The sequence below is a fragment of the Eptesicus fuscus genome, chromosome 2 (genome assembly GCF_027574615.1).
Source record: "Eptesicus fuscus isolate TK198812 chromosome 2, DD_ASM_mEF_20220401, whole genome shotgun sequence".
Lineage (NCBI taxonomy): Eukaryota > Metazoa > Chordata > Mammalia > Chiroptera > Vespertilionidae > Eptesicus > Eptesicus fuscus.
This window is the reverse complement of record NC_072474.1, coordinates 93,059,606-93,071,665: the sequence shown is the minus strand read 5'-3', so window position 1 is coordinate 93,071,665 and position 12,060 is coordinate 93,059,606. Positions and strand designations below refer to the sequence as shown.

The following is a 12,060-nucleotide window of genomic DNA, read 5'->3' as shown; positions in this document are numbered from 1 at the left end:
AACCATGACCACCTGGTTCATAGGTAGGTTGATACTCAACCATTGAGTCACACTGGCCAGGCTGGACTATGATTTTAAATTGTGTAATCAAGAAGAAATTATTGAATGTGACACTTGACCAAAGATTTGAAGGAGTGAGAAAGCAATGCAAATACCTTGGGGAAGAGTACGTCTGAAAGGCCAGCAGGGAGGTAGGCCATTGCAAAAATGTTAGGTTTTACTCTGGGTGACATGGGGAACCAATTGAAGATTTAGAGCAGATCCTGATTCATTCTGACTCATGTTGTATGAAGATCATTCTGGCTGGTAAGTTGAAAATAAACTATAGGGGTCAAGGGTTAGAAGCAGGGAGACCATTTAAGAGACAAGAGTACAGGTGATGGCAGCCAACTAAATGGTTAGAGCAGATTTTCGGGATAATATCAGACATTTAGTTTTAGATATGTTAAGTTTGAAATGTTTATTAGACAGGCAGAGAAAGCAAGTAGACTGCCTGGAGTTCTCCAGATATATGAGTCCCTGTCCTTACAGAGCTTACACTTGACTGGAATATGGGTAGTAAATACAATAAATAAGTAAAACAAATAAAATAATATACTATGTTAGAAGATAATTAAGTCTTATAGGGAAGAAGGATTAAGTAGTGTTCGGGGACTGACTTCCTGAGAAGGTAACATTTAAGTAATGATAGGAAGGCAGTGAGGAAATACTACATGTGAGAATAGTAATTCAGATAGACTAGAGGAATCAAGATATAAAGAGGCTCCCAGGTGGGCGCATGGCTAGTGTGTTTGAAGAAGAGCAATGAGGGGAAGTGTGGCTGGAGTGACATGAGTGATGAAAAAGGATTAGGGATGACATCGTTGAAGTAACAAGTGCCTGGGATATAGGCCATTGTAAGGGCTCTGGCTTTTACCCTGACTGAGGTAGGAAGCTAGTGGATAGTTCAGCAGAAGAGAGGCATGATCCTACCCTACAGTTTAATCAAGTCACTCTTGATTGCTGTGCTAAGTAGACGGAAGGGGCAAGGGTGGAAGCAGAAAGATTGATGGGACTGTTGCAGTAATCTAGGCAAGAGGCTGTGGTAGCAGTGGAGAAGGTGAGGAATGTTCATATTCTGGATACATTTTAAGGGTTGTACTGACAAAATTGGCTTACTGATTGGATGTGGGCTGAACGGAGTCAAGAGCTATTCCAGGATTTTGACCTGAGCAGTTGGAAGAAGAGAGTTGCATTGAGATGGGAAGGTCTGGGAAGAGCAGGTTTGGAGGAGATGATCAGTAGCTCAGTTTTGGATATGTTAAGTTTGTGATTCTGTAGACCTCCAAATGTGGGTGTTCAGTCTTGTTTTATGGTTTTTCTTAATAGAAATAATGATATTAAAACAGTGTATTCACTGTTCTGAAAATGTTACATTTGTTAAGATCCTAATTTTTAACATGTTCAATCCTGGGAAAACTTGAATATTTTGGAGAGGGAGAAATGTTTGACTGCTTTTTGGCTTTGCTCCCAGAGATGATAGTATTTTCTTAGAGTTAAATAAGATATTATTCCAATATTAGAAATGGAAATATAACTATATAGTCTGAGTGTTTCTACTTGCTTTTTATTTTAGGTCCTATTACTGCTGGATTGTGCAAGATAAGTTAACCCTGTTTTCTTTGAGGTATGACTTAAATATTAAACATCTTACATAATAAAGGGAAATATTTTAGTTTTGGAAGTCAGAATGCCAAGGAGAAGGAAAAATCTTGGGGGAAATCCTTTTCGGAAGACTGCAAACTTTAAGGAAGTTGTCGTATCCAGTGTTGCTAGTCATGAGGAGCCAACTACTCTTCCTTCCATGTGTGAAACAAAAGTTGATCAGGAAGAACTCTTCACCAATATCTCAGAGATGTTTTCTGATCTGGATCCTGATGTAGTGTATTTGATGCTTTCTGAATGTGATTTCAAAGGTGAGAAAAAGTTTAGTTTGAACCCTTTGTATCTTATAAGAAGACTTCATGTACTATGCAATGACCGTAGTAATATAGAAAAATGACTGCCTTATTTCTATTTTGTTTATCACTTATTGAGCATCTACTGGGGGAAAGATTCTAAGTTTGGTATACTGAGGGATGTGAAGAATAAAGCATAGTTTCTGCTTTCAAGAAATGTACAGTTCTTGATGTAAAATGTATGTCTATGTTTATTTACTTTTTTTTAAAAATATATTTTATTGATTTTTACAGAGAGGGAAGGAGAGGGATAGAGAGATAGAAACATCGATGAGAGAGAAACATCGACCAGCTGCCTCCTGCACACCCCCTACTGGGGATGTGCCTGCAACCAATGTACATGCCCTGGACCGGAATCGAACCTGGGACCTTTCAGTCCGCAGACCGACGCTCTATCCACTGAGCCAAACCGGTTTCGGCTATTTACTTTTTTACCTCCCTGCTAGACCAGGTTGGCACTATTGACATTTTGGACTGGATAATTCTTTCCTGTGAGTGGCTTTCTTTGCATTGTAGGATATTCAGCAGCATCCCTGGCCTGTACCCCCTAGATGCCAGTAACACCTCCTCCCCCATCCCCAGTTGTGACAATTAAAAATGCCTCCACATATTGTCATTGTTCCCTAGGTGTTAGAATCATCCCAATTGAGAATCACTGTCCTAGACTGTAAGCTCCATAAAGACAGATTTTAAAAACTGTTTTGTTTACTGCTGTATCCCCAACCCTTAAAATAGCAAATGACTCATGGTAGGACCTCAGTAAATATTTATTGAGGGAAAAGGTAACTATAATTGTGAAAATGAGAGCTGATAAGGGTTGAGCTATTTTCAAAACATTGGATTTGGAGTCAAGAAACCTGGGTTGTATTTCCAGCTCTGCCACTAAACCTCTGTGGGTCTCAGTTTTCTTATCTGTTAATGAGAAAAATAATAGTATGCACCCCAAATTAGTTATTTGGTCAGGATCAAGGGATGTGTGTGTGTGTATGTGTGTGTGTTGGTAAAACCTTCAGTATAGTAAGTTATTAATGACTTGTAATAAATTATTTAGAAGTATTTGCTTCAGAGGGGAAAGTCTTAAAGTTGACTGGATGAATAAATTACATGTTGATTCTTAGTATTGCAATTGACCATGATAAGTAGAAGAAAATTATTCTATATTTGGGAAGTTTTGGTAATGCGTGATAAACTTCCATTTTTATTCATTACATGGTCTGTGATGTGAGTGTATCTATCCTGTTATGATATATATGCAGAAAACCAGTTTTTAGCAGTCCACATGATGCCCAGAAATGATGGTGTGTAGAATTTTTAAGTGTGACTTTAGTATTTATCTCCTGATTTTGATGTCTTTAAAATTTATTTGTTGCACATAAACTAACATAGCAATGAGGAATTAGAAGAAAAATATATTACCATCAATCCTAACAAAAACATATTTATCTTTTCTAGGATCTTTTCTACACTTTGTTCATAAATACTGATATTTTGAGTATGAATAGTAGCATTGATGAAATTGTATATTATGCTTTTTAAATTTAAACTAACATAAGCATTTTTTTTCAGTGTTGCTGGAATCTAAATTTATTTTGATCAGCTTTCTAATAGCCCAATGAGTTGTTGTGCTTTGTTACTTAATTATATCTTAAGTTTTTCATGAATAATTAATATTTCAGAGACCATCGTGGTACAAATTGCTTTTTCTTTCTTTTGGCTTTTTTTCTTAGACCCAGAGTTTTATTTCTTACGTTATGGGTAAGAACAGTTTTCAACTCTTGGAAACACTGTTACATTGCCTACTAAGGAGGTGTGCCAGTTTGTAATATCACAAGCACTGTATAATTATAGTGATTTCACCACAGGCTTTTCAGAATTGTGTAGTATTATTTTAATAGGAATAAAATTACTTTTCTCAATTTGTGTTTTTTCTGTTTTTATTTACTTTTTTAAGTAAAGAGGAATGTTGGACATTTTGTATATAAATTGTTCATCAATTCTTGTGTGAATTGCTTATGTGTTTTTGTTGTGTGTTTTTTTTTTACCATTGTTTTAATTTTTTTTAACAATTTGTGTGAGGACTTTTCATTTATTTGTGTGATCTATATCTTGACCTTTTATTTATTTTAATATTGCTTTTCCTTTTATACACATTACTTTTTTTTGGTTCATCTTTTCCTTTGTTGTTTTTCTATCACATATATTTTCTTTCATAGAAATACCGCTTGTATTTTCTTTCATTTTCTTAAACTTCTTTGTTCTTGTTTAGGGCTTCTAGCTTTGGTAGTAGTATTTTTGTAATCTCCTAACTGGTCTCTGTCAGGCTTGTCCCCTCCAATCCATCTTTGTTTTTCTTCTTAAGGGAACATTAATTGGGTGCTTACTAGGTGCCAGTCCTTGTGCACAGCAATTTTTCATGGATTATCTCATTTAATCCTCACAGCAACCCTATGAGGTAGGTACTTTTATTATCCCCATGTCGCAAACGAGAAAACCAGGCTTAGGGAAGTTAAGCAACATATTCAAAGTGTCATAGCCGGCAAGTAGGATTTAAATGCTGGTGTTCTGACTCCAGACGAGAGGTGTTACCGTGCTGTGTTGTTTCCATGTTTATCTTCCTTAAAAGAACAAAAGATAAAAATCTCACATTTCAAATGCTTAATTCTAATGGCTCCCTGTTTGTGTTATAACAGAAAGAGCTCACCATTGGAGTCAGATTTACCGATCATGAGTCTGTCACTTATTATCTGTGTGACTTGGGCCAAGTTAATGTACTTTTTGAACTTCATTTTCTTTATCTATTTGCTAAGAATACTATACTTAATAGTTTTATTTGAGGATTCAGTGAGGTGATACATATAAAACTTCTAGCCCAAATGCTATGATAGGTCATTTCCCTTCCAGTTCCCTTAGAAATAAAATTGATATTTCTTACCATGACATACAGGACACCTGAGCTCCCTTTCCAGTTTTATCTCCTCTTATCCTCTATGCTATTGTGTGCCCACCAACTTCTCTTAATATCTTAAACATGCTTTATGTTTTCAGGACTGGCTTTGCCTTTCCCTTTTGTATCTGACAAGTTTCTTTTTATTCTTCAAGTCCTAGTTCACATATCACCTTATGTGATGTCTTTTCTTATCCTCCTATAAGGCTGCTATGGCATTTATATATTATTCAAAGTGTGCATTATTTAATCTGTAATGTAATTGTCCTCTAATATAATTATCTTTAATTGCCTCCATTAGACTGTAAAAAGTCCTTAAATTTTTTGTTAAATTATTTTTCAATTCCAGTTGATATACAATATTATATTAGTTTCAGATGTACAACATAGCGATTAGACATTTACATATGTTACAAAGTGATCACCCCCACAAGTCTAGTACCCATCTGGCATCATACATAATTATTATAGTGTTATTGACTGTATTCCCTATGCTGTACTTTATATCCCAGTGACTGTCTTTATAACTTGGCAATTCGTTTTTCTTAATTTGCAAAGTTCCTTTAAGTGTAGTAAAACAATGTCTTACTCATCTTTGTACAAAGTATGTCTGATATGTAGATAGTGCCTGCTCTTACATATTTTTTTATTAAGTGAAATTCATGGCATGGATCACATATTCAAATTAGATTTACTAGAAGAGTACCTTAAATACTTACTATTTAAAAGGCCATGCAGTAGGTAAGTATTTTTGAATAGATCAACTGGTTTTAGGATTTTTAGAAATAACCCTGGTACATACAATTATAGATCTTTTTACATTTACTCAGTAAATTCATCAGAGAATATCTACTTGATGGCAGTTTATTAACCTAATTATTACTGTTTGTAAGTAACAACATTGCATATCTCCACCATTCTTTATATTCCATAATGCAAAATCCAGTATAATTATTTGTAAGTTTTAATCATTATATTTTAATATTTTCAGTACATGTATGTATATATTTTATTGCTGTTATTGTTCTTATTGTTGTGCAGTTGATAATGCCATGGATTGTCTATTAGAATTATCTGCCACTGATACCAAGATAGAAGAATCGTCTTCAAAAAGCATCATTGCTTCTGAGAACCAAGTAAGTGCAGCAGTAAATGAAATAATGGAAAAGTGTCCGCCGGAAGAAGAAAGTGAAGATTCAAAAATGGATTCATTCTTCGACATGCAGTTAACAGAAGACTTGGATTCCTTGATACAGAATGCTTTTGAGAAATTAAACTCTTCTCCTGAAGACCAAGTATGCTCATTTTTGCCTTTGGAAGATGTTAATAGTTTTAGTGACCCACGTGCATTCATAAATTCAGATTCAAGTAGTGTGACTCCCATTCTTTCTACACAAAATATGGATTTGAACAGTGAAAATGTAGAGACTTCTGCCTCTACTTTAAGTTCAAACACCTTAACTTCACAGTCAGTTTCAAATGAGCCCGGAAGTTTTATAAAGCATGACACATTGGAAGATTCTCTTCTCAGTAGTTCTTTAAATGTAGCAGATGACACTGCGGTGGGTTGTAGCAGCAGCAATCAAAGAGAGAATGATCTTTTAGAATCTGAGTGTGTTGAGACTCAGTTCTCTCAAGCCCATGTAGATTTGGATGCCAATGAACCTCAGGCTCCTTTAAACTCTACTGTGCAAAATCCAGGGCTTGGTTTACTGGGTCCCGGTGGGAATCAGAAATCTACTTCTATCCCGGATGTGTTTGTACCTTCTGAAGAATTCAATTTCAAGCCGCACAAGCATAATGAATTGCCACCAAAGGGGAAGGATGTAAATTACTGTCCAATGCTTGCCCCTCTTCCTCTGTTGCTGCCTCCTCCACCTCCACCAATGTGGAATCCAATGATTCCTGCTTTTGACCTCTTTCAAGCAAACCATGGCTTTGTAGCTCCTGTTGTTACCACAGCTGCACACTGGAGACCTGTCAACTATACGTTTCCATCCCCAATTATTTCTCACCCTTCTCCAACAAAGATATGGAGAAATAAAGAGGGAACAAGTGCTTATCAAGTGCAAGAAACTCCAGTTTCTCAGGTTGTAAGAAAGAAGACATCTTATGTTGGACTGGTTCTTGTTCTTCTCAGAGGGCTTCCGGGATCAGGAAAATCTTTTTTGGCAAGGTATGAGGCTTAATTGAATTTTAAGAACTCTAGTGCATGAACCTGAAGATTTGTTAATTGAGTATGAACATGTGCTTTTGCTTAATAGAGATGTTTTGTAACTCCTAAAATGTTTCTTTTTTTACTGATTTTTTTCTGACTTTTTAGCTGATTCTACTGTTTTCACCAGAATAGAAAAAAAAAGTGATTCCAAGATTGTGAGTTTGTGAAATCAATAGAAATAACTTTATGTGAAAGAAAACTAATTTGAGTGGGAGAAGGATGAGTTCATCTTCGATTAGAGAATTAAAGAGCCATAATTTATTTGAATTCAAGGAAGTATTGAGTACAAGAATTCTACTGGTAATTGGAAATTTGGAATTGTAGCATTTTTCTAAATAATGCTTTTAGAAATGTGTGATTTGAAGGAAGAGAGCATAGGATGAGTCACTGATTTAATGACAACAATAAAACATTTTAAGCTAACATTAAGGATATTGAAATTAATTTTGATATTACATTTTATGAAAGAGATTGGAATGAAAGATGGTAACTTAAAAGGTAATAGAACTACCCTGGCCGGGTGGCTCAGTTGGAGTGTCGTCCCTATACACCAAAAAGGTTCGATTCCTGCTCAGGGCACATACCCAGGTTATGGGTTCGATTCCTTGTCAGGGCGTGTGCAGGAGGCACCCTATCTATGTTTCTCGCTCACATCTATTTTTCTCACTTTCTCTTTCCTCTCTCTGAAATCAATAAAAACATATCCTTCTGTGAATATTTAAAAACAATGGTAATAGAACTATGACACAGGTTAGATTTCAGGGGCCTTGGAGCAAGAGGCAGCTGCAGTTAGGAAATGGAGAGAGAAAGAAGCACTTTTCACAAAGTAGGAACTTACTGATATTCTTTTGCCTTTTAAAAAAGTTTTTATTTATTGATTTTTAGAGAGAGAGAGAGAGAAAGAGAAATGTTGATTTGTTGTTCCATTTATTTATGCATTCATTGGTTGAATCTTGTATGTTCCCTAAACTGGGGATCGAACTGCAACCGTGGTACATTGGGATGATGCCCTAACCAAATAAGCTATGTGGCCAGGGCCTCAGATTTTTTTGAATGAGGAGAGAGTAATAACGGGGAAGTGCAGAGACATAGAGCGGAGTTTTCTCAGAGAAAATGGTCTACAGTATTAAATTAGTGTGTAAGCCCAAGGAAATAAGGGATAAAAAAGGCTTTTGGATTTATTGGAAAGAAGCTCATGAATTGCTCTCTTAAAAACAATTTTGTTTCACTGTGAAGGTAGAGGACAAAAGGGTTAAGGAAGCATTGATGATAAAGCAGTTAAGGAAAGGAAAGAAGTTGGGTAATAGTTGAATGGGGTCCTTAAAGTGTGGTGAAAAATTTTAAAGATAGCTGAAATTTATGCATGTATAAAGGGAAAGAAGTATTAGAGAAGGGGAAGACTTAAGAGATAAAAGAAGAGGATAAATGTCTCAGAAGGTGGTGAGATCAAGTGAGCATTCACTATCATGAAAGTTCCATATGTTTTTATCTTTTTTTTCACTTATGTATGCTTAGCACTTAGTAGATGCTAATTAAAATTAAATTCAAAAGACATTTTGGCTTTACATATACTGTACTTACACATATTTTAGAGGAGAGAATAGTGATATTTTCAGTGGATTTTATTTGTTTAGTTTTTGCATGTATTTAAATTATGTAGAAGATAAATTCCAAAATCTGGGAATAGAGATGTCAGAAACCCCTCCCAAATTTTTTTAGCTTTCTACAATTGAACAGATTAAATTAGTTACCTATTAATGTTATATTTTTGGATGTTTTTGGCACACTGAATTTATAGAGATAATTTAGAAGAAAAATTAATGAAAATCCATTTATCATTTACAGGACTATGCAAGAAGATAATCCGAGTGGAGTCATTCTTAGTACTGATGATTATTTTTACATAAATGGACAGTACCAGTTTGATGTAAAGTACTTAGGAGAAGCACATGAATGGAACCAGAATCGTGGTAAGAATAGACATCAGAATCCAGATAATATTTAGAGTAGAAAAAATTCTCTTAGTATTTATATTTTGAGAGACATCCCACTTTTAAAAAGTTGTTTAACTTTAATTTATAACTAGATATATAACAAATATTCCTAGTTATAACTGTCACTATTTTTGTGTTCCATAAGAGGTAAAAGAGGTAGTCTTATCTCAAAACTTATGAAGATTAAATGAGTTAATTTTTATAAAATGCATAGAACATTGCATGGTATGTTTGTTTAATTTATTCAATGGGAATCTTGTCAGAAGTCAGATTTTCTGCTTGGGTCTCAGAATAGCTCAAGATGGTTACAGTTGTCTGCTATGCTCTGGTTCCTGTTTCCTAAAATGGAATTTGCATTGTAAACCACCAGTCTTTCCTAGGTTGGTTTAATTTTTATGGAGGATAGTGTAAGAGAAAAATGTCTATCCTCAAAAAAGATTCAAAATCTGTAGGGAGATTATAGGTAAAACTTTCATTTCTTTCTTAGTGCAGTGCAACTATCTATTCACTGAATATGGTTTATCATGAAATGGTTAGTTACATGATAGTTTAAATTTCATGTAGGAAATTCATATTAAATAATATAAACAACCCTGTTGGGTGACTTGGTTGATTAGAGCATTGTCCAATACACCAGAAAAGTGGGTTTGATTCCTGATTGGGGCACACACCTAGGTTGTGGCTTCGATCCCTGGTTGGGGTGCGTATGGGAGGCAACCGATGGATGTTTGTCTCTCACATTGATGTTTCTCTTTCTCCCTTCCTTTCTCTCTAAAATCAAATATATCCTTGAGTGAGGATAAAAAAAAAAAGACAGACAATATTTTACTTAGATTTTCTTTTATGATAAATGCACTATGAAGGAGATACTTGAGTTTACTATCTTCAGATGTTGTTAAATTTTTCTGTGCTTCTTGAACTAAATACAGGGATGGGCAAAAATAGTTTTACAGTTGTGAGTACACAGAACACAGTTTATTTTTGTATTATTATTAATATTGTATTATTTTCCATACAAACAACCGTAACCCTCATTTTGCTCCACCCTTTATTAAAGTGAGAATTTAGGAATATGAAAATGCCAACATAACTAGAAGTAAAGGAAACAGTATGATGTGGTGAAGAGCAGCCTTGGATTTGGCAGTTACTAGTGCGATATTGTGGAAGTTATTTATGCTAAGTCCCACCTGTGTCTTCACTGGTAAATACCCAGGATTGTTGTAAAGGTTAGATGAGAATGAAAAATGCTTAATTTAATAGGCAGGACTCCTTTTTAAACAACTTTATTGAGATATAATTCACATGGTTTTTAGTGTAGTCAGAGTTATACAGCCCTCACCACAATCAATTTTAGAACATTTTATCACTTTAAGAAGATCCTGTACCCATTGGCAGCCACTGCTCTTTTCTTTCTTTTTTAAAAAAAATATATTTTATTGATTTTTTACAGAGAGGAAGGGAGAGAGATAGAGAGCTTGAAACAGTGATGAGAGAGAAACATCAATCAGCTGCCTCCTACACCCCCCCCACCCACTGGGGATGTGCCCGCAACCAAGGTACATGCCCTTGACCGGAATAGAATCTGGGACCCTTGAGTCTGCAGACCAATGCTCTATCCACTGAGCCAAACCGGTTAGGGCATGCTCTTTTCTTTCCAACCTCTCACAGCTGTTTCTATAGGTTTGCTTATTCAGGACATTTCATATAAATGAAATCATATGACATGTGGTCTTTTGGGTCTGGCTTCTTTCAGTTAGCACAATTTGTTGTTGTTGTTAATCCTAACTGGAGGATATTTTATCCATTTTAGAGAGAGTAGAAGGGAGGGGAGATAAGAGAAAGGGAGAGGAAGAGAGAAAATGAGAGAAATATTCATGTGAGAGAGACACATTGATTGTTTGCCTCCTGCACAAGTCCCATCTGGACTGGGGATCCAATCTATCATCCAGGTAGGTATCCTTGTCTGGGAATGGAACCCACAACCCTTCAGTGTGCAGGCTGACATTCTAACCACTGAGCACACTATGAGGTCCAGTATAATGTTTTCAAGGTTCATTCCTTCTTATGGCTGAATAATATTCCATTGTATAATAGATATGGTACATTTTATTTATTTATTCGTCAGTTGTTGAACATTTGGGTTGTTTCCACCTTTTGGCTATTATGAGTAATGTTACTGTAAACTTACATGTGTATACCTAACATTTTTAGGAACTGCCAAGCTGTTTTCCAAAGCAACTGCACAATTTTACATTCCCACTGTAGTAGTTTGTGAGGGTTCCAAATTTCCGCATCAACACCAACACATTATTATCTTCTTTTTGATTATAGCTATCCTGGTGGCTATGAAGTGTTTTGTCATTGTGGTTTTGATTTGCATTTCCCCAGTGGCTGATGATGTGCTTATTGGCCATTTGTTTATCTGCTTTGAAGAGCTGTCTGTTCAAGTCTTTTGCATTTTTAAATTGGATTATCTGTCTTTTCATTATTGAGTTGTAAGAAAGTATACAGAACTTTTTAACTTTGCAAATAATTTCCTTAAAAGGCTTATTTATTATGGTTCATTATTAATTTCCTGAGTCATGTAATTTCTTGGGGAAAAAAGTTGTTTTATAAGAAAATCATTTATACAACAGTGTATGATAATGTTTATTTCAAAGCTTTACATCTTAGATTGTGTTTGTTTATATTTTTTGTTTTAAAACTTTGTTTTGGAATAATTTTAGATTTATGGAAAGATTGCAAAGGCAGTATATAGTTCCTATATGCATACCATTCACCCATTTTCTCCTAACGTTAACATCTTCTATAACCATGGTACCTTTCTCAAGACTAAGAAATTAACAGTAGTACTAAAAAGGGTTCCTGAACTCACTTGCAACGTGTGCGTGTGTGTGTGTATGTATG

General features: G+C 35.2%; 1 protein-coding gene across 1 annotated transcript in view; it reads left to right on the top strand.

The window, feature by feature from the left end:
- N4BP2 (NEDD4 binding protein 2) overlaps positions 1 to 12,060 on the top strand; it is a 73,638-nt gene that overhangs the window by 17,477 nt on the left and 44,101 nt on the right. Inside the window, exons 4-6 of the mRNA XM_054729399.1 lie at positions 1,616 to 1,955; positions 5,983 to 7,117; positions 9,005 to 9,129. Coding sequence (XP_054585374.1) covers positions 1,730 to 1,955; positions 5,983 to 7,117; positions 9,005 to 9,129 — 1,486 coding nt within the window. The 5' untranslated portion in view covers positions 1,616 to 1,729. The remainder of the gene's footprint in view (positions 1 to 1,615; positions 1,956 to 5,982; positions 7,118 to 9,004; positions 9,130 to 12,060) is intronic.